Raw genomic sequence first — 25,046 nt, forward strand, 5'->3', positions numbered from 1 at the left:
CTATTTTTCTTCTCAGAGCCAAAATTGGGGGGATTTTTGGATTTTTTTCGGGGGGGGGGGGGGGGAGAACACAAGCACCCCAATTTCCCCCCCTCCCACCTGCTCCTTCCCCATGCACACGTGGTTGGTGCTTGCCTGCGGAAAGGCTCCATCCCCCACCCCCAAAAAAGGGCTTTTTTGACCCCCAAAACTCTTTTTTTTTCACCCCAAACCCCCATTTATTTTTTTTAACCCCCCAAAAAAGGGCTCCATGCTGCCAGGTGTTGGCCATAGGGAGCAGTGAGGACACCCCCCCCCCCCCCATTTCACCTTTGCTCCCCCAAAACCAGGATCCCCATCTCCCCTTATTTTATTTTAAAGGTTTTATGTGTTATTTTATTCCATTTTTAGCAGGTTTCAAAGAAAACAGAAGAGTTAAAATAGATATATATGCAAGGAAAGCAGGGGGGAGGGTCTTAAACCTCCCCAAATGGGCCTTTCTGGGCACTTAAAGTCATCAATTTCAACTTTAATTTAAAATAAAAGACTCTGAGTTGGGGCTGTTTTGTGGGGCTCAAAGCTCGGGGTGGTTCTTGACTGGGTGAACCCTCCAGACACCCCAAAACTCTGCTGAGCCCCCCCCCCCCCCCTAAAGTGTGGGGACAGGAAAGGGGTCCCCAGCTCCGCTCACCTCGGAGGGTGGCTCGGGGCAGGAACATACATCAAGATTGGTGGGTTTTAGGGGGTTTTTTTTGGTTTTTTTTGTTTTTTTTTTTTTTTTGCACAGCAACTTTTATTTCCCCACTAAACAGAGTGACAGGGCAAAGAGACAGAACAGCATCGCGGGATCACACGAGGGCGGGCAGGGGGCGATAAGCACGCGTGAGATCACACCAAAAACAAGGCTTCCCCCCACCTTCCCCACCACCCGGCCTTGGGTTCCCCCCCCCTCCCCAAAAAATCCACAAAGTCACCCCCAAAAACTCTGCCCTTCCCAGGTTTGCGGCGCAGCCCTACAGCTTTCCAGCTTTTTTTTTTTTTTTTCTTCCCACTGTGGCTGCTCAGCCTTAACAGGGGGGGGGGGGGGGGGGAAGCAGCGAGGGAAGTTTGGGGGGTTATTTTTTTTTTTTTTTTTTTCCATTTTTTGCTCTTTTTAGCGCTAGCGGCAGCAAAAAACAGGCTCGGCCCTTTCCTCAGGAGGAAAGCGAGGAGTGGGTGGGGCAGGGGGAAGCTAAAAGGTGACCTGCAGAGCAACGGTGTCAAAAATGGGGGGGTTTGGGTACGGTACCTCTCTCCTCAGGCAGGTTTTTTTTTTTTTTTTCCCTCGTGAGCTCCCCGGGGGTGCAGGAAAGCGGGTGGCTTTGGCTACAGCTCAAGGTGGGACGCGATAAAAACGCCTACGGCAGCTTTTCTCCCTGGTTACAGCCCTGTTTGCATGGGGCAGGCAACTTAAAAACAACTAAACAACAAGAAAAAAAAAAAATAGAGATGGGGTTGCTTATACAGCAGGAGGGGGGATAACCCCACGTCGGGGGTAGAAGCGGCCACCCTCAACGCTTGAAGCCCCAGAGGAAGGTTTTTAGGGTAACAAACCCCCAAACTTTTCAATGCAACAAGGAAAAATGAACCTTGAAGCCAAATAAGGGACAATGGTGAGTTTTGGGGTGTTTTTGAAAGCAAAGGGAAGGGGGAAAAAAAGGGGTGAGGATGGGGCACTACTTGCAGGTCACCTTGGGGAGGGTTAAAGAAACTGGGGTGTGTGGGGGGGTCAATTGCAAAGGGAGAGCGAAGAGCCCACGTAGAAGAGCCAGAAGAAAGGGAAGATCTTTTCGGTGAAAGCGGCCGTGAAGGTGAAGATGGGAGCCATGTTATCGGCGTTGTAAAACGCCACCCACCCGCCTTCGTAGTCCAGGTACACCCCGATTTTCCTGGGCCTCTCGCACAGGGACAGGGGCGTCTCCGGGGAGGTAAAAGCCTGATATTGATCCCAATTCTTCCCCTTCCAGTTGAGCCCCACTGCCCAGATTCCCTCTTCCGGCGCAAAGTCGATTTTTTCCTTCCTCCGCACCGACTCGCGGGCTGCCCCCAGGACCCAGCTCTCCCCATCGCCCACCTCCACCTCCCAGTAATGCCTCCCAGCTACGAAACCCTCGGCCGCCAACACGCAGAAAGAATAATCGAATCTTTTGGGATTTGCCGGTAATTCCTGGGGAGCGCTCCGGAGCCTCACGCTCCTCTTGTCCTCCGACAGCACCAGGTAAGGGTTGGCAGTGTCCGGGTCCAGAGAGAGATCACCTGGGCGGACAGAAACACGGACGTGAGCGTCTAAACTCGAGATCTTTCTCCCACCCACCGAGGGGATTCATCCTTCGGACGAGGACGACACCAAACGAGTCACCTCCAACAGCCTGGAGCACCCAAAACCACAAAGGAACAAAGATCAGGCTCCACTTTCTGGCAGAAATTAAAAAGGATTTCTAATTAAAGCTGCAAATCCGCCCCACCTGAGACACCTCTTTGCTCTGAAATAGAAATTTCTGCACAGAAATCAAGTTGTGGGTTTTTTTTTTTAAGTCCCTGCCAAGCGCCGGAGAGGAACAAGCACAAATATCCTCGTGTTTAAGGGCTGGTTTTGGACCCGGGGGACCGTCAGGAACTAGGGCTGCGCAGCCTGAAAATGACTGCGAGGGGGGAACGTTAGAAACCACTGCAAAAAAAAAAAAAAAATAAAAAAACCACGGGTCTATCCTGCACTCAGCCAAGGAGACAGAGCCCGGCGACGGTTCTGAGCCACCAGCAGCAAACAGGAAGGTTGCAAAGTCCATCTCTGAGATAAATCAACCCCCACCGGTGGGGCCGAAGGTCTCCCAGCAGCTGCATCTTTTTTTATTTTTTTTCATTTTTTTCCCTTCCACCAGCAATAATTTTCTCCTCTCCCGACCTTCAGGCGGTCACACCACTGAGCTCTTCCCCAGCAGAGCCAAAACTCCCAAATTAAACCTTGCAAAAACAATAAAAAAAAAATAAATGAAGGTCGGACTCCCCGAACCAAACCGTGCTCACCTGTGTCGTTCTCCAGCTCAAACCGGAGGTTTTCTGGGGGGAAAAGAAAAGAAAAAAATTGAGATGCCTTCGTGCACGGGAAGGACGGCGTACGGCCACGGCAGGCTTCCGCGTGGGAACCCGCAGGAAATGAGCTGGGTTTAAGCAAGCTGGGGGTTAGTTTTGATGAGCAGATACTCAAATTAATAAAGAGTTAAGCTGGATTCAACCCCACCTCCCCCCCTTTTTAAGCTGGATTCAACCCCACTTCCCTCCTTTTAAGCTGGATTCAACCCCACCTCCCCCCCTTTTTAAGCTGGATTCAACCCCACTTCCCTCCTTTTAAGCTGGATTCAACCCCACCTCCCCCCCTTTTTAAGCTGGATTCAACCCCACCTCCCCCCCTTTTTAAGCTGGATTCAACCCCACCTCCCCCCCTTTTTAAGCTGGATTCAACCCCACTTCCCTCCTTTTAAGCTGGATTCAACCCCACCTCCCCCCTTTTAAGCTGGATTCAACCCCACCTCCCCCCTTTTAAGCTGGATTCAACCCCATGTCCCCCCTTTTTAAGCTGGATTCAACCCCACCTCCCTCTTTTTAAGCTGGATTCAACAGAGGGGTTAGGAAGCACCAACTTTTAAAGAAAACCTTTTTCAGCGCTCACCCTTGAACTCCAGCAAGACTTCTTTCAGCACCGCACTCTTCTGGGAAAAGCTCTTGAGTTTCTTCTCCAGCTCAGTAAAACCGGCCTCCGGTTTGCAAAACATCCAGCTCTCAAAGCTGGGGAAGGAGAAGAAAAAGCATTAGGTTTCCTCTGGAAAAAAAAAATTAAAATCTCTTAATTAGAGGCAGGGAAGAAACGTGCCCTGGTACTGAGGAGGTTTGGTGTTGGGTTATTCTCCCTGTCAGCACTTGTGAGGCCACACCTGAGGACTGGGTCCAGTTTGGGGGGGTCTCTGCGCCCCAGTTGGGGCTCAGCCCCAAGCAGCCTGATCCAGATTTTGATACTGGTCCCTCAGCAGCCGAATTACTCTGTGGTTTCCTCTGGAAGGATGCTCAAACCCTGCCACAACCCCCCTCCCGCCGCAAACCCCCCTCGTAAAGGTTTGGGGTTTGCCTCAAATCTAACAGCCGGGTGTGGGTGAGAACCCCGAGGCAGGCGGGGGGGGGGAAGCCAGACACCAGCTCTGCCTCCAGTGTGAGCCTCCCAGTTAACCCAGTAAGGGCTGAGGTTCACTCACCTGCTTCCAGCTGGGGCAACACCCTGGGGAGAGAGTTAAAAAAAAAAAAATAAAGCAGCTGATCAGGAAATGTCTCTCTTCCACCTCAGAGCCTCCCAAAATCCTCCCCAAAACTGGCCCCACAGCTGAGGGGATCAGCTCTCAGCAGCTGCTTCCAAAGCAGAGAGCAGTTGCACTCAGAAATGGCAGAATTAAGTTTATAATTACAGGGTTTTTCTTCCCTTTTTCTTTAGTGTGAAGGGAACACATGCTTCTTTTGAAAGAAATTGAAAAAAAAAAAAAAAAATCACGATTGCTCCCAAGCTGCCAAAACCAGGAGGATTCAGCAACACAAAGTGTTTGGGACATTTGGACATTTCTTAGTCCTCGGCATCCAAGGGAGCCCAAGCAGCTTCGCTACCACAAAGGCCAATTTTATCCCCCCAAATCTGTACTAAAAATGTGGGTTCCCACCTAAAAAAAACAGTCCAGCAGTCCGGCAGCAAGTCAAAACCCCTGACTCACAGCTGGGTCAGGTTAATGGACACGAGCTGCTCCCAGCAAAGCACCCAGGGGTCCCCAGAAACGGATTTTTGGCCCCAGGGGTCCCCAGAAACAGATTTTTGGCCCCAGGGGTCCCCAGAAACAGATTTTTGGCCCCAGGGGTCCCTGACCCCAAGCTCTCCGGGGTTTTACACCCTGTTATACCATAACCCCCTCGCCTGGAGGACACGTCCCAGCAGTCTCACCTGCCCAGACTGGTTTCCTGGGCCATTTTCTCCTCCTTGCTCGCCCAGCAGCTTATCGAGCTGGGCAATCTCCTCGGAGAGCCGGGAGACGCTCTCATCTCTCCGCTTAACGATGTCTCTGTCTAATTCCTCCAGACGGGACAGCAGGAGCTGCTCCTTCTCCTCCAGGAAGCCCCGGAGCTCCTTGCACTCGGCCACAATCTTCTGCCTCTCCACTTCTGTTTGCTTCTACAAAAAACACAGAGGGGAAACCCCACGTGAGACCAACAGCCCCACGGCCAGGGGGGGTTCGGGGAAACCTCCACCCCGCAGCGCTCACCAGCAAATCTTCGCTCTGCCTTTCCCGCTCGGCCTTGGCTTCTTCACGTCCTTTCCTCAGGGAGCTCAAATGCTCCTGTGGCACCTCCTGGAAGGAGAAAGAGGAGATCTGTTGGGAATCCTTATTCGGGATCGGGAATTTGGAGCAAAAGGATGGTGGGGGATTCCCTCCAGCACTGCTGCAAAAAACAGCCAAACTTCACCAAACATTACATTTTTAATTTTTTTTTTTTTTTACAGATGGAGGTCACCACTGCACTGCGTCCTCTCCCCACCCCACCTCAACCTTTAGTTTTGGGCGTGCCAAGAAAACCAAAAACTTCCCCCAACCAACCCCAAAACCATCCCCTAAAGCAGCCTGAGCAGTTTGGAGCCAGGTGGAGTAATGAGAACGGACAGCAAAGGAAAAAAAAAAATAAATTAGAGCCAATTTTTAGCTCCCTGTAAGAGCGCAGCTGCGAACACAAACCACTAAGTCCCACCCACGTGAAATCCTCTTCCGCCTCAGCGCCTCTGGGGATCAGCTTTCACCTCCCAGCCCTGCCACGAGCCGGGGAGACCCCCCCACCCCGAGATCTGCCTTGAACCCCACTGAAATGGAGGGGCCGGCCATGCTTGTTAAGTTTATGAACAGTTTATTGGTGGAAACCGTCCTTGTTGAAGTCATTTGACCTCTGAGGAAGACGAAGAGGCTCCTAGCAACGCTACACAAAAAGCAGTAGGGCTTTCGCGAGCGAGCAGTGACAGATCTTCTATAAAAGAGACACAAAGCGACAGAGATTTTGCTGTTGTTCACCGGCTGCGCCAACCGGCGCTCGCTACCGCCTGATAACGTGGAATTTCAGCATGAGAGAAAAGCAAAAATTGGAGAAAAACGGGGGCATGGGTGGCAAGCAGCCCCCAAGGGGCAACAACCCGTCGTGAAAAATGCGTAAAAGCAGATTAACGAGGGAAAAAAAATAAAAAAAAAAAAAAGGAGCAACAGCTTGATCAGCGCCCAATGTCAGACCCACCTAAAGGTCCTAAAAAAGGAAAAAAGCCAAAATTTGGGGGTCAGGGAGGGGGGGACGTCACCAACTCGAGCTGAGCTTCGCACTAAGAGCCACCACGGCCACAGAAGATGGCGAGGACGGCGCGGGCACCGGCAGCAATTTGGGTACAAAATTCAGTAAAAAAGCTTCGGGTGCCACCTGCCTCGACACCGCTAATTGCGGGAATGAACACGCAGCCACTAACGATCGTGCAATCCCCTTCTTGCCCCGGTGCCACCCTCCTCCTCCTCCTCCAGTCGCCGCTGCGCAACAAACATCCGCTCCCCGTCCGGCATCTTGATTTTCCTCCACCCCACCGGAGAAACGAGGTCTGGCCGGCTCAGGGTCAGGCTACCACACTCGCACGCCTCTTAATTATTAATTAATAATTATTTCCACCAAAGAGCCCCCCCTGCGTTCTGGCGTGGGGGTCACAGCAGCGGTTTTGGCAGAGATTAAACGCTGTCGGAGGCCGGGCGCTGTATTCACTCTGCGTCACGTCGCTCAGCCGCCCTGCGCTGATCTTTTTTTTTTTTTTTTTTTTTTTTGAGGGGGGAAAAGTCACTCCTGGGGGATTCCTGCTCCACTTTAGCCTCTGATATGCTCAGTGCTAAAAAAAATACCCCCCCCTCAGTCCCCAGGAGACAGGCTCCACACTCGCTGCAGAGTATTTCCACCCTGGGAAGCGGGAGCGGAGGATTTTTGGGGTGTCTAATGGTATTTTGCACACTCACACCAAAGCGACCCCAGGGATTCCCATACCAGTTCACTGTTATTTCCCACAGCAGCCCAAACTGGTTGACACTCCCTCTCCCAGTATCTTCCCAGTTAAACCCATTTTGGACCAGGGATATTCTGCCATCCTACCCTACTGCAAGGGGTCAGCCCCCACCCCAGAGTCTCCCCATCTTGTGGGGGGGGGATTTGAGTCCCTATTGCACCCCATATCCTGCCTCACTGTACGGAAGAGCACCCACCTTGGAAAGGGGGGTCCCATTCTGCACCCCACATGCTCGAGACAGGCCCCCCACTATCCTTACTGGTACAATGAATGGGGGGTACACATCGGGGGGTTCCTATCGCACCTCCCACGCTGGGGGCAGCGGGGCACCAGTAGGTACAAGGAGGGGGGGGTGTCCCTGTTCCACCCAAGGTGCGTTGCCTCCCGTGGGTGCACTCCCACCCCTTGAGGTGCCCTTACTGCACCCCTAATTAGGAGGTCCCTGCTACTCTCCCTTTGCAGAAAAGGTCCTTATTGCAACCGCCATCCTTAGGGGTGATCTCCTGCACCCCAGAAGGGCTCCCCGGGGGGAATATCCTCCCTCATTGCACCCCAACATCCCAGGGGGGCTCCCAGGACTCTCCCTCCCTGGGTGGGGGCGCCCTACCGCACCCGGTGCATTGTCGATGCCGGGAGGTGGGGGGGGGGGCCCTACTGCACCCCCTAATTAGAGGGAGGGGGTTCTTACCGCACCCAGCTCCCTGCGCCCCCCCCCACTGACCTCTGCGGCGTGGGCCGCCTCCTCGGCGGGCAGCACGGTGTGGGTGCGGTGCTCCCGGGAAAGGTGACAGACGACGCAAACAGCGCGACGATCCTGCACGCAATAAAGCCGCAACGGTTCACCGTGGCGGGGGCAGCGCGGAGGCCCCGGCGGGCCGGGAGGAGCGGCGGCGGGCAGAGGCGGGGCAGGGGCGGGAGGCCCCGGCGGCGGTTCCGCTGGGCCCGGCGGCAAACCCAGCTGGCGGACGATGTGGACGATGTTACCGAGAGAGCGGTTGGGGCGGAAAAGCCGCTGCGGTACCGGCTCCCGGCACTGCGGGCAGCAAAGACGCCGCGCCGAGTCCTCCCAGCACTGGGTCACGCAGGCGCGGCAGAAATTATGCCCGCACTCGGCTACCAGCACCGGGTCGTTGAAGTACTCCAGGCACACCGGGCACGTCAATTCGTCCTGCAGGCTGCGGGCCGCGCTGCAGGGAGCGGGAGGGACGGCGGGAGGAGCGGGCGGCGCCTCCATCCCGGCTCCGCGGCTGCGCTGAGGCTCCACGTTCCTCACCGCGCCGCTCCGCCGACCCGTCTGCCGGCCGCCGGGGGCGGGGCTGCGCCTGCGCGCGGCCGCCGGGGGAGGGGCTACGTCTGCGTGCGGCCGTCGGGGGCGGGGCTACGCCTGCGCGGGCAGAGGGGGCGTGGCCTGTAGGGCGGGGGGCGGTACCTATAAGTGATGGGGGAGGGCGAGTGTCTGGGTGCCTATAGGATGTTGGGGGGGTGGATGCAGCGGTGTCTATAGGGTGCTGGGAAAAGGGTGTGTCCCTGTAGGGTGCTGGGGGAGCCCGGATGTCTGGGTGCCTATAGGATGTTGGGGGGGTGCATGCAGCGGTGTCTATAGGGTGCTGGGAAGGGGACGTGTCCCTATAAGACACTGGCAGAGCCTGGATGACTGGGTCCCTATAGAATGTTGGGAGGGTGGATGCAGCGATCTCTATAGGGTGCTGGGGGGGGGTGTGTCCTTATAGGTTGTTGGGGTGGGGGGAGAACACATCTCGGTCCCTATAGGGGCCAAGGGGGGAGGTGTGTGTCCCTATAGGTTGCTGGGGGATGGGGGAGGAAAGGCTGGATGTCTGGGTCCCTATAGAATGTTGGGGGGGGGGGGGTGGGTGCAGCAGTGTCTATAGGGTGCTGGGAAAGGGGTGTGTCCCTGTAGGGTGCTGGGGGAGCCCAAATGTCTGGGTCCCTATAGGGTGCTGGGGGATGCATCGGTGTCTATAGGGTCTGGGGGATACACCTGGGTTCCCCCCCCCTGCCTTGTAAAGGAGGGGGAGGATCAGGGCCAGGGACCCCCCCCTCACCTTGAGACCCCCCCAGTATTGGGGTACCAGCCCCACGGAGCATCCTGGCACCCACAGAGCCCCGTAATCCCAACACTTCCCTGAAAATAAACCTTAAATGCACATTAATTTATCCACATCTCCTCATCCTGCCTCTAAACACACACTATCAAATCACATAATAATTGCTAAAAAGGATCGTTTTCCTTTTTTTTTATCTCAAGTTTCAACACCAAAGCGTCTTCGTTAGGCTGAATGTGGGCCATCTACTTTAATTTTTCTTAATTCTTCTGACAACCCTGATGAAACATCCATTTTTTCTTGCTTTTCACCCTGGTTTTCACCACCAGACTGGAGCAAAGGGCTATTTTCAGAAATGCCCCTAAATCAGGTTAATTCACCCCAGCGAGGCACCGGCTTGTGGGGAGCATCCCAGGGGGTGGATGTGGGTCCTCAAAACCCACCCCAACAACCCTTGCAGCGTTTAATTAATTTAAATCACAGCTGCATGATCGTAATTAATAAGCCTTAATGGCGCTATCAGCCAGTGGGTGGTTTGCCTGGCTTTGCTTTTTATCATTTTTAAACCATTTTTTTGTTAACGAAAGGAAACGCCAGGCGGGTTTGGAGCTGCCCTGGGTCACAGCAAACCCTCAAGGCAGCGCGTTTTGTTTCAAAATTAGTGCTTTTTTGTGGAAAGGGGCACATTTTTGCCCCGAGCTCGCTCACCTGTCACCCAGCAGCCAGGATTTCCAGCATAAAGAATTAAATATTGTGTAAAAGAAGTTGGGAAGCTCCCTGCGGGCATTTTTCTTCCTTCAGAAATCTGTTTTCAGGGTTGGCGGTCACTGAACTGGGGGTTTCTGGCGTGAAGGTGGGAGTGAGGATTTTTTTGAGGGGGTGATCAGCCTCTTCAACGTGTCACCACAAACATCCCGGATCAGCTCCAGGAGCCTGAATTCAGGGGAAAATAACCCAAAACCTCCCTGCACCCACACAATAGCCCTTCCCCAGATTAAAAAGCCCTACCAGGAGCGTCCCTCTTGCTGTGGAAGAAGCGTGAGGCAGATGGAGGATAAAACGCCATGATTTCTCTGCTTTTCTTTACATTTTCCTTACTGCCTCTGGTGAGATTTGCTTTGGGGAAGAAATATTTGCGGGAGGGCAGAAATTGGGGTGAAAAAACCCGTTAATTCGGGGCCTGCGGGTCGCTATTGCTTCAGAGGGGAGTCGCCCGCCCGCTTCCAAAATGGCGGCTCGCGCCCACTTCCAAAATGGCGCCCCACCTGCCCTCTTCCAAAATGGCGGCCTCGCCCTCAGGCAGGGCGAGAGGGAAGATGGCTGCGGTCGGGGCGAGAGGGGTGAGATGGCCGCGGCCTTCCCCTTGCCGCCACCAGGGCCCTGCTCAAGATGGCCCCTGGGGGATGAAGCCGTGGGGTCCATCTTGGGTGAGGGCAGCCAGCCAGCGTTGCCACGGCGACGGGCCCAGTCAGGGGACAAAGCCCCCCAAAAGGGCCGCTGTGGCCCGGGGGGGACGGGGTCATTTTAGAGGCATCTGTGAGCCCCAAACTTTTCATGGGGCTTTTAAACACATTTGAGCCGTGCTCCTTGCTGGCCCGACATCCCTGACATGCAGGCAGCCTCCCCCTGTTGACAGAAAACCCCCCTTTTACCCCCAAAACCAGACCCTGTCCCAGCTGTAAGGAATCAGGATGGCCACTGCGGCGGGAGGATTTCTGTGGACTGGCAGCCCAGTCCCCTCAGTCTACACGTGCTAAAACATCCCCCAGTGTCCTCCCCCGGCTCCAAATTCAGGGGTTTTGGCCCCAAAATAGTTCCTAATGGGTTTATCACCAATAAATTTATGGGGTGATGCTTTCAGCTGGCAGCAATTTGCTCAACCGCCGCAGCCCTCCCTGAGGAAAATGTCTCCCAGGGGTACGTCCCCATCCCCACAGAGGGACAAGCGAACCCCAAAAAACATCCTTTATTCCACATTTTGAGGAAAAAACACCTCAGCAGGACACCAGTGAGCATTTTTCACTTTGCAAGGTGGTTTGTTTTTTTTTTAATTTCCGCCCAGAGACATCGTTGGTATTGCCGCCAGAGGGCCCTGGCAATTGTGCAGAGCTCTTTTCTCCCCTCTCTCTTTTTTTTTTTTCCCTCTTTTTTTTTTTTTTTTTTTTTTTTAATTCCTTCCTTCCTTCCTTCCTTTTTTTTTTTTTTTCTTTTTAACTCTTATTGCTCGGGATACCAGAGCGACCAGGGCTTCCCCGGTCACACCGCGGCCACCGCGCCGTGCTGACCCGTGGCCCTCGCATCCCCGGGACACACACACACACACAGAGCCCCTCGCTGCCCCCTTGCCCCATATTTTGGGGGGAAAAGGGGTTTTCTGGGGGGAAAAAGTGTGGGGGGGGCATCTCCAGGCTTTGCCGACAGCACCTCCCAAGCCGGAGACTGCAGGTAACGGGGAGGTTCGGTCTTTGGATGCGGAGAAGGAACGGAAAATGGCTCCTTTTTTTTTTTTTCTTTTTTTTTTTTTTCATCCCCTTCCTTTCCCTCGCCATCCTTCCCTTCCTCTCTCCTCCCGTCCCTTCCAGCTCTCCTCCCCAGGGTGTCCGCACAAACACCAGGCTTAAACTCGGTGCCTGGATGCTCTCCATCCCTGGGGAGGGGGGAAAATAATAATAATAAAAAAAAATAATCAAAACCCCCAGCCCCGTTGTCTTTCTGCAAGTGTCCGTCCTTCCCCCCCCTCACTTCATTCAGGCGGGTGGCTTTCATTTTTGGATGGGCTGCTGGGGGGGGAGCAAAGGTGTTGGTGAGGGCGTGCGGTATTGACCCCTTTATTTTTATTTTTTTGAGCAGGATGCCAAACTACCAGGGAATAAATGAAGCGGGCTGAGATGCTGGTGGGGACTTAAAAAAAAAAAAAAAAAAAAAAGCAAAAATTGCAGGAGGGATCGGCGGTCCGTGCTTGAAATCGCCTTTTTATTCCTGACATCAGTAAGTTGACGACAATTCTGCAAATCCACCTTTTCCCAACCTAACTCCTCTGTGCTCCGCTCTGCTGCTAGAAAAAAAGAAAATAAAAATCAACCCACGCATTGGGATTCTAATACACCCACTGCTCGCAGAGGAGGATGAGGAAGGGGTCAGGGGAGTGGTGGTAATTTGCTTTTTAAATGATTTTTGCAAAGCAAAGCACCAAACCCTCTTCCTACAGCTGGGAAAAGTCGTGTTTGTCCCCGAGCGCGAGCTCTGAGCACTGGAGATTTGCGTAGAGAAATAACTGGGTGATTTAACCTCTCTGAGAAGGAGGAGCGATTCCTATGGGGTTTTGCGGGGGGAGAGTCGGGAAAATTTGGGAAAATTTGGAACAGGAGTCTCTGGGAAGGTGAAGGATCCTGTGAACGAGCACCCAGGGTTTGGTGCTGTTTGATAAAATCTGGGTGAAAATGAATTTTAGGGTGAGAATCTCAGCAGAGTGTTGTCTGCAGGTTACAGAAACATGTTCTTCATGGGCTGTGTTTTATCTTTTTTTTTTTTTTTTTTTAAGGAATCGTGCTATCTGTGTTTCTGTTTTCTCCTTCTGCTTCCTCCTCCCCATTAACTTTCAGAAAAAAAAAAATTGTTCAGCCAGATTTGATAAGAGGCAGAGGGTATAAAGTTCCTGCAGGATTTGGGAAAATATGGGGCGGGGTAAAGGATGGAGGTTTTTATTAGCCACTCGTCCCCACGCCTTACCCTTGTTTTGTGATTCAGATTATTTTATTTGAGAATAACAATCTATTAGATTATTAGAGAATGCACAGGTTAATAATAAAATAGAGGGTTTTGCCTGAAGAGCCCAACCGACGGGTGCGAATCCCTAGGATGGCGATGGGTTGCACGCTGGGCTCTGCTTACGGGGCGGGGGGGTCTTACCTCTGTCTTTCAGGGGGGTCTGGTGGCACCAGCCATGGAGCCGTACGTGCTGCTGGACCCGCGACAGAGAGCGCTGTATCGCGACGTGATGCAGGAGAGCTACGAGACGCTGATGGCGCTGGGTGAGGAGCCTCCCCCTCCCGCGGCGGAAAATTTGGGCTGGACGGAGGATTCGGCTTGCTGGATCCTCACGTCTTCACGCAAGGGCTGCTGGGGTCAGGGGGGACCTCCTGACTCATATTGCTCATCCCCCTTCTCCTTTCCAGAATTCCCCGTTTCTAAACCCGATCTGCTGTCCCGCCTGGACCACAGGGATGAACCTACAGCCCTGGATCTCCACGTGCCCAGGGAGGCCCCGGCCGCAGGTGAGTCTCCGATCGCGCCTCCATCTCAGCGGGGAAAAAACCCCCGAGTTCAGCTCCCGCTTGCCCACCTCTCCCCAAAATGGGCAACCCCCCCCCGTAATGGCGGCCGCCGTACCCCAGGCTGCAAACGGAAGAAAGATGCTGGGGAGGAGAGAGCGTAATGCCAGAGGGATGTCCTGGCCCAAAATGGAAATGCCGGGCCCTCTTTCCTAGCCAGCAGTGCTTCTGGAGTGGTCCACAGAGGTGCGGTGGATTAATTACCACGAGGAGCGATGGGGGTCGGAGAAGTGCTAGAACTGGAAGAGCGTGTGAAATCAAAAAGGAGGAGGAATCCCTCCTTGTTTTCCTTTTTCTACCACCTTCCCACCTCCCCAGCCCCGGGAGAGACGCCGTCTCCTGCCTGGGTTGTGTCTGTCTCTTTTTGTGCCCCACAGAGGATGGAGCAGGAGCGGAGCAGGAACCCCCTCGAGTAGAAGGTGCTGAGAAAGAGCCCGAAGTGAGGAAACCCACGAGCGAGGAGCATCCCCGGAGCCCCGCCGAGGCCGGGGCGAAGGCGAACAGGAGCGGGGCACCGGGCGAGCCGGCCCCGCGCCCGAGCGAGGGCCAACCCAGCAACACCTGCGGCGAGTGCGGCAAGAACTTCAGCCATAAATCAGCCCTGGTGAAACACCAGAAAATCCACACCGGCGACCGTCCCCATGAATGCCCCGACTGCGGGAAATGCTTCATCCAACGCTCCGACCTCACCATCCACCAGCGGGTCCACACGGGCGAGCGGCCTTACGCCTGCCCCGACTGCGGGCGCCGTTTCAGCGTCAGCTCCTCTTTGCTCACCCACCAACGGACCCACGCGCCCGGCGGGGAAAAACCCAACCGCTGCCCTCAGTGCGGCCGCAGCTTCGCCGATCCGGAGGCTCTCGACCGCCACCGGAAGAGTCATTTGGGTGGAAAACCCTACGAGTGTGGGGTGTGCGGGAAAGCTTTTGCCTGGAGCTCCCACCTCGAGCGGCATCGGCGTATCCACACTGGCGAGAAGCCCTTCCAGTGCGCCGAATGCGGGCGGGCCTTCGCCTGGAGCTCCCACCTCGACCGCCACATGCGCACCCACGCCGCCGCCACCGAGGATGAGGAAGACGAGGAGGCGGAGGAAGAGCCCCCGCCGCCCCCTCAGAAATGCGCCGACTGCGGCAAACGCCTCAACCACCAGACGGACCCCCAACGCTTCAAGCACAAAGGCACCCAGACGTCGCCGGCCGGCGCCGAAGCCGCCGGCAACCCGCCGCCGCGGCCTCACCGCTGCGAGCAGTGTGGCAAATGCTTCGGCCAGAGCTCCAACCTCCTCAAACACCAACGCGTCCACACCGGCGAGCGCCCCTACCCCTGCCCGGATTGCAAACGCTGCTTCCGCTGGGGCTCAGCCTTGGCCAAACACCAACGTACCCACACCCGGCAGCAACAAACCGCCGCCAAAACCACACCGGCGCCCGCCGAGGAAACCGGCGCCGGAGGAAGCGGCAAACCCTACCCGTGCGGGGCGTGCGGGAAGAGTTTCGGCTGGGTTTCACACCTCGAACGCCATCGCCGGATCCACACCGGGGAGAAGCCCTTCCGCTGCGGGGAGTGCGGGCGGGCCTTCGCCGTCAGCTCCCACCTGGAACGGCACCGCCGGGTACACACCGGCGAGCGGCCTTACCGCTGTGGTGAGTGTGGGAAGAGTTTCGCCGTCAGCTCCACTTTGTTGGCTCATCGCCGCACTCACGCCGTTCAACCGGGCCGGCCCCACGCTTGCCCGGAATGTGGGAAAGGTTTTAGCACGCCGGCCAGCTTGGAACGACACCGGCGGCTTCACCGCGGCGAGAAACCCTACCAGTGCGGCGTCTGCGGCAAAGGTTTTGCCTGGAGCTCCCACTACGACCGGCACCGGCTCACCCACACCGGCGAAAAACCCTTTTCCTGCGCCCACTGCGGCAAATGTTTCGGTCGCAGCTCCCACCGCAACCGGCACCAACGCGCCCACGCCGCTCAGGGCGGCCCGGAAAAGCGACACGTCTGTCCCGAATGTGGCAAAGCCTTCGGCCTCGGCACGGCTCTGGCAGCTCACCAGCGACTGCACGCCGCCGGCGCCGGGAGCCGCGGCAGCCCCCTCTCCTTGCTGCCGCCGGCGTGGTGGGAGGGTGAGAGGCGAGGGGGGACGCCCGCACCCCCTGAGCTCTGGCCTGAAGAACCCGGCTCTGTTTTCCAGCAGCACCCCGTGCCTTCCTCCTCCTCTTCCTCAGCCCCCAGGAGCTGGGCTGCCAAGGTTCTCCTGCCCCCCGCCATGGCGTGGAGACCTGGGGAGGGGGACGCACTGCAAAGCGACGCCTCTGCCCCCCAGGAGCCCTGGGCTCCCCTGCCTCCCCCCAACTCCTGAAATGGGGCTGTGGGGACCATCATGGGGGGGGGTCAGAGCCACCCTCTGCTTTTGGGGACACCCCACAGGCGAGGTGGGAGGCTGGTCTGGCCCCCCCACCCCAGCACAGGGTGGGAAAAGGGTGTGGGGGGGTCCAGGATACCCCAGGGTGGGGAAGAGGGGGGGTGAAGAGGTGGGGAGGGGGTACAGGGCAGCGTGGGGGCAAGTGGTATGTGCTGGGGGGTAGCAACCAGTGTAGGGGCTTTGGGGGGAGACTGGGAGAAGAGGGACAGGGGAGGCTGGGGGTGGATTGGGGGGGGCTGGGTGATAATTTGGGGTGGTGGGGAGATGACACTTCTCCCTATAACCCTCCTCATCCTCTGCCCTGATGTTTCAGGGCGGGGGGGGGGGGGGGACACAGAAGGGGGGGGTGACACAGCTGGGGCATATGGGAGGGGACCCATCGATAAAATCACCCAAAAAACCACCTTCCATGGGGTATTTTGGGGGGCAAACGGCTTGGAAAAGAGAAGTGGGGACCTGTATCAGTCACCAGCTCTGCTGGGACCCCCCCAAAATGCCACGTGGGTGGTGGCGAGGGCGGTTTGGGAATGATTTGGTGAGGGTGGAGAGGCCGGGAATTTGGTGAGGGTGGAGAGGCCGCGTTTCCTCGCCTCGGGTTAGCGGGTAATAAAGTAGCAGGTAGTTCAGCCAAAAAAAAAAAAACAACAACCCCTGCGCCTGTCTCGGCGTGGTTTTGTCTTCGGGGAGGGAGAAGACGCTCGTGGTTTCCTACCAAAACCAGGGAAAACAGGGAAAAGCGGCGGAACGCGGGGTCGCTGCTCAAGGACAGGCAGACACAGGCGGCTGCGGGGGTACGGGGCTCCTTTTTTTTTTTTTTTTTTATTCCTCGCCCCATGCTGGCACCTCTCCCCCGGCGCGATGCGGTGTCCCCTCCTCCAGCCCCCACCGTAGTTCAGCACGAGAACCAGCCCTGGGTTCCCCCCATCCTTTCCCGGTGGCGGAGAAGAGGCTCCCTTCCCCTCAAAACATCCATTTTCTGGGGTACAGGATGGATAAATCCCCCCCTGGAGCAGCCCCATCGCCCACCCCGGTGCCACCCTCCGCCCCTTCCATGTCACTCGGTGTCCAATTTGTCCCCAAGCCGCGTTTTCCCTTGGCCACAGTCATCCCTCCCCGCCGAGGCGGGGGTCTCGGTCCTTCAAGGCTCCTCAACACCGCAAACGCCGGGTGGTTTCCCCAACCCCACGGCGCTGGGGGGGTCGTCCCCCGCCAACTGGGTCCTGGAGAAGGGCCGCGGTTGGGGGGCGAGGGGGAAAGCGGCTTTGGGGAGGTGGCTCCGGCGGTGTTTGGTGAGGTGGGAGCTCTGGCTGAAGGATTCGCCGCACTCGGGGCACTCGTAGGGCTTCTCGCCGGTGTGGACGCGGCGATGCCGCTCGAGGTGCGACGCCCAAGCGAAGCCCTTGCCGCACTCGCCGCAGGTGTAGCTTTTTTGGGCGGTGTGACCCCGCTGATGGGCGAGGAAAGGGGGAGCCTCGCCGAAACGCTTGCCGCAATCGCCACATTTGTAAGGCCGGTCGGCGGAGTGGGTTTTACGGTGCTGGAGGAGGTGAGCTTTTTGGGCGAAACGCTCGCCGCAGCTACCGCAGGGAAAAGGGCGTTCGCCCGTATGCACCCGCCGGTGCCGCTCCAGGTGGGACGCCCAGACAAAACCCTTCCCGCAATCGGCGCAACGGTGGGCCCGTTCCTGCCGGTGACACCGTTGATGCCGCGCCAACGCCGGCCCGGCTCGGAAAAGCTTGCCGCAATCGCCGCAGCGCAAAGCTTTCTTGCCTAAGTGGGTGCGGCGGTGACGGGCTAAGTCGGAGCTTTGGCAAAAGGTCTTGCCGCAAGCCGGGCAGCGGTGGGGCCGCTCGCCGGTGTGGCTGCGGCGATGCTTGGCGAGGTGCGAGCCTTGGCTGAAGGCTTCGCCGCACTCGGCGCAGCGGTAGGGCTTCTCGCCGGTGTGGACGCGGCGGTGCCGCTCCAGGTGGGACGCCCAAACGAAACCTTTGCCGCAGTCGCCGCATTTGTGGGGTTTCTCGGCGGCGTGACCCCGGCCGTGAGCCGCCAGCTCGGCGGCGCCGGCGAAACGTTTGCCGCAGTCGCCGCATTTGTGCGGCCGGTCGCTGGCGTGGGTGCGGCGGTGCTGGAGGAGGTGCGAGCTCTGGCTGTACGTCTCGCCGCACTCGGGGCAGCCGAAAGGCCGCTCGCCCGTGTGCACCCGCCGGTGCCGCTCCAAGTGCGAAGCCCACGGGAAGCTCTTGCCGCAATCGGCGCAGCCGAACGGCCGCTCCCTCGCCGGTCCCTTGCCGGTTGCCCCGCGTAGGGGTTTGGCACAGTCGATTTTGGGGGCTGCCGTGGTTTCGGGCGTCTTGGCAACGCCCTGGGGAACGGCTTTATCCGGGCGTTTCGTTTTCCGCCTGTTCGAGCCGAGGGTTTTCTCGCTCTCCGGGCTGCGGGACGAACGCGCTTCGAGCTCCTCGCAGCTCTCCGCCGCCGCTCCTTCCTCCGCTGCTTTTTCACTCACCAGCCCCTGTGCTGCTGGGGGGCAGAGAAAAAGGAGAAAAAAGGGCAGAGCGTGGCCTTGGCGAGGCATTTAAATCAACGGAGCAGGAACGGGATTTCCCAAAAAAAACTTGGTCTCCCAGACAGGAGGAAGAGAGATGTGATGGGAGGGCTAATCCCAGTTTAAACTGGGAACGGGGAGATGGTAAGCACCCCCCCACCCTTGCTGTATTTCCAGTTAAAAAAAATAAATAAATACGCAGAGATCAATAACATTTTCCTGCTGACAAAAAAAAATAATTAAGGAGAGGGCTGGGGTTTGGGGAAATCCCCCTCAAAACCTGCCTGAGTTCCTCCTCCCCGTGTCCCACCCCAGTCACCTTCCCTTCGTTTCCCTGCCAGAGACAGGAAAAAAAAAAATAAAGAGAGAGGAAAAACAGGGGGAATGTTCAAGGAGAAGGGAAGAGGATTCGTTGCGGTGGCTTACCGAGGGACATGAGCGTTTCGTAGCTCTCCTGCATCACGTCCCGGTACAGGGCTTTCTGCCGCGGGTCCAGCATCACCCACGGCTCCATGTCGGGGAGAGGCGCCGGCGACACGGAGCGTTTCTCCCTCCGTCCCTCGCTCAGGACTCTGGAAAAATCCCCTGGGGGGAAAAAAAACCCAAAAAAATCCCTTGAACTGGGGGAAATCCCCTTCTTGGTGGGGTTTTGATGCTTTTTCTAGGGATGCCTTGGGAAATATCGGGGGGGTTTTGCTCCCTGAGTTGCAGCGGACGGAGGGTCCCCCCCATCCAGCCTGAGCCTGCGTGGAGCAGCTTGGGGCTGGGGGGCAGGAGGGGCCCTGTTTTCCCCCCATCTTTGTGGCAAACCGCATCTCACCGCGATCTCTGCCTCCCTCCCTCCAGCACCCCAGTTCCCCCAGTCCTCATCTTACTGGGAATCAGCCCTCCCAGGGTGATGAGGCTTTGGGGGGGGGGGGGGGGTGTTGCGTGGGGGGTTTGGGGGAGCAGCAGGGCTCCCTCTCCATCCTTCTTATCACTTCTCCTCTCCCCAAAGGAGCTGCTGCTCCGGGGACCATCCCCAAGGGCCGGATCCTGCACGCTCCAGCCCTGAGGCAGCTCAGGACCCACCGCGGAGCCGGAGCGCGTCCCTGCTCGGGGGTTCCCCCCTCCCCTCCCCGTTACCTGGAGCCTCCGGCTCAGGACTCGCCGTCGGCCCAGCGCGGAGCTGCCTCCGCCGCGCTTCCCCCGCGAGAAACGTCCTCCCTTCCCGCGCTGAGGCTGCAAAGTTGGGGGGGATACAGAGGCCCCCCCACTTTACACCCCGAGGACTGACGAGCCTCCCGACAGCAGGGCACAATGGAGGCGACGACGCCGGGCATGGCTTTGCTCCGGAAGCCCAAGCCGGTATCCGGGAGAGAGGAGACGCCAAGAACAAGCTCCTTGGCGGCAGCGTTTACCCAGAGCCCTCTAGAGGTAACCCAACCTTGGCTTCCCCCCCACCCCAACCTTGGCTTCCCCCCACCCCAACCTTGGCTCTCCCCCCCAGCCCAACCCTCCCCGGGGGTCACAGGGGACCCCGCTACGTTCCTGCCCCATCACCCGCATCGCTCTTCCCTTTTACCCGGCCGTTTTGGAAGAAGCTCAGCCTTGCTCGAAACGCCGCCGGGAGCTCACGGCAGCAGCAGAGGGGATATTTCAAGTATCGTGACCATAGGGAAGCGTGGGAAGGTGAGGGGGTGCTCTGGGGGATCCCCTCAGGTGGGAGAGGGGGACACTGGGCTGGTTTCCCCCCTCGGCATCAGGGATGGGAGCTGCGCAAGCAAGAAATTGGGGTTTTCCACCTGGAAAAGTGGTTCAAACCGTGTTTTCATCACGTGGCTGGTGAAAACGGGGTTGTTTCCCCCCCTGCAAAGCTCCGGGCTCAGGAGTCACGGGCTAACGGGTGGGAAAAAGGGGGAATTTCCACTTACCAAGTTATCCCTTCTCGTTGCCGGAGGAGGAGAGCGTGAAAGCCGGGGAAAACACGGCTCCGCCAACAAGAAGATAAAGAAAAGCAGCCGGGGAGTGAGAGAGGAGCCTGGATTTCTGCCTCTGAGAAAGCCCAGGAGGTTTAAAACCACGTGGATGCTTCTCCCTCCGGTGGGTGCAGGGGTTTTGGTGGTGGTTTAATCCCTCCTTGGCTGGGAAAAGGCGGAGAGGAAGCACTAATTTGCTTTTAATTTGCTTGGGAAAGAGCACAAGGATGGGGAATCATCCTTAAATCCTGCTCTGCTTCAAGCAGGGATGTTTAACCCCTGCCTCCCCGCCGCAGGAGGGAGCGGAGCTGATTTCTGCCGCCTCCCTGCTCCGTCGCTCCTCGGCCGGTGGTGGGGGAGTGGGTGTCCCCGAGGGAGACCGTGGGACCGACCCCCGGAGCTGGGGGCCACCAGCCACCCTGGGTGGCCCTGGGAGTGTTGTAGCTCGAGCTGGGGATGGGAAGACACAGGAAGGGGCTGGATCACAACTGGATGCTGAAGGCGGAGGGGAGATGGGGGGTCTCCGGGGGCCCTGGGTGGGCTCCGAGCAGGGGTGGTGGTGGTGGGTGCCAGCGTGGGGCAGGCAGGGCCCTGCCTGCATCCCCGGGCCCATCGAGGCACGCAGCAACCCTCTGCCTGCACCAGCTCCTGAGCCGGAGACGCCAGGTGATGGGCACAGGGAGGTAGAGATCTACAGGGGATGCCTTGCCTCCCAGTCCACCCCAGTCCCTTTACTGGGGAGCAGAGAGAAGGGGCACCATCGCCTGCCCTTGCCCCATTGCTGTGCATGGGGTTGTGCCACAAGAGGGCATGGGGAGACCAGAGCTGCTCCTAGGACCTGGCTTTTCCCCAGGACCTGGCTTTTCCCCGGTGAGCTGAGCAGCAGATCAACTCCCAGGGAGGTGGAACAGGTCCCAGGAGGTTGAGCTGTGCTGGGGAAGGCCTGGCCGAGCCCTCCCTTGTGTCCCGAGGGGAAAAACCCCGCTGGAACGAAGGAGGCTGCTTCTTCCCCCGCACAGATGCCCGTGCAAAGGGTATATCCAGCTTTATCCCAGCTTTTTCTGCCTCAGGCATACGGGCGAGAAGCCCTACCAGTGCTCCGACTGCGGCGAGAGCTTCAACGTCATCACGCACCGGCAGCTCCACCGCGGCGTCCACCAGCTCCGTGCGTGAGCGGCTCCAGCTCCCGCCTTGTGCTGGCGAGGCCCGGCGATGCCAGCCCAGCCTGGAGGTCTTCTCCAGAGGCTGGAAGTCAACCAGGACTCCAGTTATCTTGGCCCATGCTGGAAAAAGAAGAAAGATCTGCGTATCTGGGGGTGTGAAGGGAAGGATAAGGACCGAGCGGGGCCACCCTCAGCAGAAAACACCAATTCTGGGTGAGGTTTCTCCTGCTCTGCTGGAAGAGAGAGAAATCACAGAATCATCTCGGTTGGAAAAGCCCTTGAAGATCATCCAGTCCAACCATTGACCTCACACTGGCCGTTCCTCCCAGTCCAGAGCATCTCCTGCTCTCCCCCTGCCCAAACACAACCACAAAAAGGATCTTTGTTTCCCCTCGCCGTCCCAAACTCTCCCTGTGCCAAGGTATTTGACGCAACAGGCCCGAGGGCTGTTTCACCTCCCCTCCGGCCACGCGCTCGTCCAAATAACAGCTTTGGGAATAGAAAGGTGGGGTGACAAACACCCGCTGTGGTCTCTGCGTGTGTGCGTGCCCACGGGGCGGTCCAGGCACACGAGCCCCACACCCCCATTTACCTTCACCCGCGCCCCAGAGCTGTGAGGTTGTCGGTAAAAGGAAAGTGCGAGATGTAGAAGGATTAATTCTTGAGGATGAGGAGGGGGAGGAAGGTTTGTGACAGTGTCAGGATGGCCGAGTGGTCTAAGGCGCCAGACTCAAGGCTTTGCTTTCCCTGCCCGGGGATTTCTGGTCTCCGAATGGAGGCGTGGGTTCAAATCCCACTTCTGACACACCTTTTCCTGCTAAAAACTAACATTTTTAATATCTATTTTTTTAAATAACTCCCCCAACATCCCTGCCAATTAGGGAAAACGCCAATTCTCCTTGTTTTCCCCCCAAAAAAAACCCTTGGTCCTGTACCGACCTCTACTGCTCGCCCATTGCACCCAGGCGTGGAGAAACCATAAGGGATGGGAAAGGGGGGACAGAGGTGGCAGCAGGGGGGTCTTGGCTGTGGGGCGAAGCGAGGGCAGCGCGTTCCCCCCACACACGCACACTCGGGGGTCCCTCGTGGAGCGGCCACGCGTGAGGCCATGTCAAAAATAGATTTTTGTGCCTCCCTGGTGGTCTAGTGGTCAGGATTCGGCGCTCTCACCGCCGCGGCCCGGGTTCGATTCCCGGTCAGGGAACATTCCACCAAAACATTTCCATTTTTAAAAAAACTTTTTAATACCAATAATACTCCTTTTCGCACCAAATTCACCCCTCGAAGCACACACAGCAACAACAAAACCCCCCAACGATTTGAAAAGCCGGCGGGCACCCTTGCTGCACAGGCTGATCTTGGTCCTTTTTACCGGTCGCTGCTTTAATCGTCGTGGATAACAACTTGATGAGGGGTGGGTTTAGCAGAACTGGGATATCACCATCCCTATCCGAGGGTAAATTGACTGGTGGGACTTTTTCACCGGCTCACAGCAATTCCCATCACCTGCTGGTAATTAAAACACATATTCAAGTATATATAACAGTCTACTTGCAGCAAGGGGGCTGTGAAAACCCATATTTCAAGGTAAAAAATCACTTAGAGCTGCTCACTAATGAAACACCGAGCCACAGCCCAACCCCTCATCACCTTTTCCTGCGGAAAAAAAAGCCCCAGCACCACCAAAAGCTGCGACATTTGGGCTTTACTGCAGCGCCGCACCGAATATTTCACTCCACAACCTCTCCGCTCCACCTGGTGCGTTGCTCAGGTCTTCCCAAACTGGTGGCTGCACAGGGTGTTTTTTTTTTTTTCTCAGCAATTGGGGTGTTTTGGTGTTTTAATTCCTCTCCCTTGGGCTTTAGGTCTTGCTTGCCCCCCAGCCGACCCTCAAGGGAAGGAGGATATTTCCTCTAGTGCCCGTTTCTTGAGGCCACGGTGAGCGCTTGCCTCCGCCTCTTCTTCGTCACCGTGTGCTGCGGTGCGGCTTGCGCGTGCGTGAGGATGATGAGGGGAGCGCAGCTCTTCCTCTGCAGCCGCTCGGCGTCGCTCCACGCCTGCTTGTAGACGTCCTCCACAAAGCTGGTCGTGAGCCCCTTCGCCTGGTGGGAGACGAGGCGTCCGTCTCCATCTCTTTGAGCATCTTGGCATTGACGGAGCAGAAGGAGCTTTTCGAAGCCTCTTTCCTCTGTTTCTTTGTGGGTTGATGCTTCCTCTGCTTGGCCGGAGATCTCCTGTCATGGCTCTTCCATGTTGGGGTCTCCTCTCCTTCTGGGATCTCCTTCTCTGCCGGGTCCCCCTCTTTCCTCCCCTAGCAGATGCCTTGTCCCCACAGTGCCTGGATCCCCCAATCCTACAAACACCCCCACCCCTCCCTATTTTATAGGAATATGCAAATGAGGGGCAGCTCTGAGCCCTACCGTTGGCCAAGTGACCAATTCCTCCCTCCCCATTCACAGTGGGTAGAATTCTGACCAGTGCAGGTCACTGAGGTCCCTCTTGGCCAGGTTTGAAGACCTCCAGGACCTCTCACCCCTCTGGGATGCTCACTCCCCCCAAGGAAAATCTTCCACCCAACCGAAAAAAATGAGCATTTATATCTCAGAGCCCCCAAGATCAAAAGTTTTGCCTCACAGTCGCACGAAGGAGACAAATACGTGCAACACGTTTTCCTGAGAATCCTCTGGGCGAGCAGGAGATGAATGATAAGAAAATTCTTTGGAAGAGCATCTCTCCTCAACAGAAACCGCCTGCACAGCTTAGCCCCGTGTCAGTCAATTCAAAGACTCATTATGGCTAATTACTTCGTTAACAAATCCACCCAGGAACACCTCGGGTTTTTCCCTCGGTGGTTTACATACACCGCTCGTTTGTTATGTCACATGTAAATGTTCACACATACACACACCTCATGTTTCAAGTTCCTCCACGCACCGTTGAAAACAGCTGACACCCCACACCAACATCTAACTCCTCTGATTCTGGATGACTAAACCCTGATTTTTTTTATCCTCCGTGAAGAAAAAACAACTATAAAAATCAGAAAACAATTATCTGGAGGCAAATAAATGCCCCCTTTGCCCCCATCCCACGCTGCCTGATTCAGTTTGGTTTTCACCCCTTCCGCTGTCATTCTCCAAGCCTCATGTCATAATTGGTCTCAGGTAGAAACTCGGTTTCCAGTAATCTTCAGGGAAGTAGTAGACTAGAGCAGGATCATGGGAGGAACTCCTTTTGTAACTGGTGGCACGCATTGCTTAGACAATAAAACCTGTCATTTGAAGTTGATCCTAAAGCAACTCTTTAGGACACACCTTAATCTAGGTCTTGTCAAAACAAGACTAAACAACGTGCCCTCTCTCCAAAATCTCCATCTGTCCTGAGAACATGTGTACCTACTGGTTTCATCACATGAACCCCAAATACCCCAAGAAGCATCATTACTTCATG

The 25,046-nt window shown here is 56.7% G+C and overlaps 4 protein-coding genes and 2 non-coding genes across 8 annotated transcripts; 4 read left to right on the forward strand and 2 right to left on the reverse strand.

Annotated features, from left to right (window-relative positions):
• Window positions 1-1,094: 1,094 nt before the first annotated feature.
• Window positions 1,095-8,437, reverse strand: LOC141917343 (E3 ubiquitin-protein ligase TRIM7-like). The gene is made up of 7 exons (XM_074810464.1): window positions 7,842-8,437; window positions 5,310-5,396; window positions 4,991-5,218; window positions 4,263-4,285; window positions 3,686-3,801; window positions 3,043-3,075; window positions 1,095-2,274 (listed from the first exon to the last, which is right to left on the reverse strand). Exons 1-7 carry the CDS (start codon window positions 8,352-8,354, stop codon window positions 1,748-1,750), a joined length of 1,527 nt encoding a protein of 508 aa, XP_074666565.1. The 5' UTR covers window positions 8,355-8,437; the 3' UTR covers window positions 1,095-1,747.
• A 3,159-nt stretch (window positions 8,438-11,596) lies between these two features.
• On the forward strand, window positions 11,597-15,953 carry LOC141917333 (uncharacterized). The gene is made up of 5 exons (XM_074810439.1): window positions 11,597-11,628; window positions 12,034-12,171; window positions 13,106-13,214; window positions 13,359-13,457; window positions 13,892-15,953. Exons 3-5 carry the CDS (start codon window positions 13,127-13,129, stop codon window positions 15,865-15,867), a joined length of 2,163 nt encoding a protein of 720 aa, XP_074666540.1. The 5' UTR covers window positions 11,597-11,628; window positions 12,034-12,171; window positions 13,106-13,126; the 3' UTR covers window positions 15,868-15,953.
• Window positions 15,954-16,312: 359 nt separating this feature from the next.
• Window positions 16,313-20,507, reverse strand: LOC141917346 (uncharacterized). 3 transcript variants are annotated; one of them, XM_074810468.1, is made up of 3 exons: window positions 20,389-20,507; window positions 18,902-19,060; window positions 16,313-18,450 (listed from the first exon to the last, which is right to left on the reverse strand). In XM_074810468.1, exons 2-3 carry the CDS (start codon window positions 18,987-18,989, stop codon window positions 17,069-17,071), a joined length of 1,470 nt encoding a protein of 489 aa, XP_074666569.1. In that variant the 5' UTR covers window positions 18,990-19,060; window positions 20,389-20,507; the 3' UTR covers window positions 16,313-17,068. The 3 variants fall into 3 exon arrangements, with proteins under 3 accessions (XP_074666569.1, XP_074666570.1, XP_074666568.1); XM_074810469.1 differs by lacking the exon at window positions 20,389-20,507 and adding an exon at window positions 19,601-19,713 and having other exon boundaries at window positions 16,313-18,447; XM_074810467.1 differs by lacking the exon at window positions 20,389-20,507 and adding an exon at window positions 19,601-19,713.
• LOC141917313 (uncharacterized) lies at window positions 18,988-22,118 on the forward strand. The gene is made up of 4 exons (XM_074810421.1): window positions 18,988-19,121; window positions 19,473-20,146; window positions 20,415-20,557; window positions 21,504-22,118. Exons 1-4 carry the CDS (start codon window positions 18,988-18,990, stop codon window positions 21,753-21,755), a joined length of 1,203 nt encoding a protein of 400 aa, XP_074666522.1. The 3' UTR covers window positions 21,756-22,118.
• A 175-nt stretch (window positions 22,119-22,293) lies between these two features.
• Window positions 22,294-22,401, forward strand: TRNAL-CAA (transfer RNA leucine (anticodon CAA)). The gene is made up of 2 exons: window positions 22,294-22,331; window positions 22,356-22,401. It is a non-coding gene; the product is annotated as a tRNA-Leu (tRNA).
• Window positions 22,402-22,728: 327 nt separating this feature from the next.
• Window positions 22,729-22,800, forward strand: TRNAE-CUC (transfer RNA glutamic acid (anticodon CUC)). Its single transcript has one exon. It is a non-coding gene; the product is annotated as a tRNA-Glu (tRNA).
• Window positions 22,801-25,046: the final 2,246 nt, after the last annotated feature.

This window comes from Strix aluco, chromosome 37 (assembly GCF_031877795.1).
Source record: "Strix aluco isolate bStrAlu1 chromosome 37, bStrAlu1.hap1, whole genome shotgun sequence".
Lineage (NCBI taxonomy): Eukaryota > Metazoa > Chordata > Aves > Strigiformes > Strigidae > Strix > Strix aluco.

Excerpts from the sequence above, each read along its gene's own strand:
- LOC141917333 (XM_074810439.1), top strand. The coding sequence starts at position 13,127 with ATGGAGCCGTACGTGCTGCTGGACCCGCGACAGAGAGCGCTGTATCGC. Across the intron at positions 13,215-13,358 it reads CGAGACGCTGATGGCGCTGG|AATTCCCCGTTTCTAAACCC; the intron begins GTGAGGAGCCTC and ends TCTCCTTTCCAG. Across the intron at positions 13,458-13,891 it reads CAGGGAGGCCCCGGCCGCAG|AGGATGGAGCAGGAGCGGAG; the intron begins GTGAGTCTCCGA and ends TGTGCCCCACAG.
- LOC141917346 (XM_074810468.1), bottom strand. The coding sequence starts at position 18,989 with ATGGAGCCGTGGGTGATGCTGGACCCGCGGCAGAAAGCCCTGTACCGG. Across the intron at positions 18,451-18,901 it reads CGAAACGCTCATGTCCCTCG|CAGCACAGGGGCTGGTGAGT; the intron begins GTAAGCCACCGC and ends TCTGCCCCCCAG.
- LOC141917343 (XM_074810464.1), bottom strand. The coding sequence starts at position 8,354 with ATGGAGGCGCCGCCCGCTCCTCCCGCCGTCCCTCCCGCTCCCTGCAGC. Across the intron at positions 3,802-4,262 it reads GTTGCCCCAGCTGGAAGCAG|CTTTGAGAGCTGGATGTTTT; the intron begins GTGAGTGAACCT and ends CTCCTTCCCCAG. Across the intron at positions 2,275-3,042 it reads TGAGCTGGAGAACGACACAG|GTGATCTCTCTCTGGACCCG; the intron begins GTGAGCACGGTT and ends CTGTCCGCCCAG.
- LOC141917313 (XM_074810421.1), top strand. The coding sequence starts at position 18,988 with ATGTCGGGGAGAGGCGCCGGCGACACGGAGCGTTTCTCCCTCCGTCCC. Across the intron at positions 19,122-19,472 it reads GAAATCCCCTTCTTGGTGGG|GAGCTGCTGCTCCGGGGACC; the intron begins GTTTTGATGCTT and ends CTCTCCCCAAAG. Across the intron at positions 20,147-20,414 it reads CCATAGGGAAGCGTGGGAAG|GAGGAGAGCGTGAAAGCCGG; the intron begins GTGAGGGGGTGC and ends TCGTTGCCGGAG.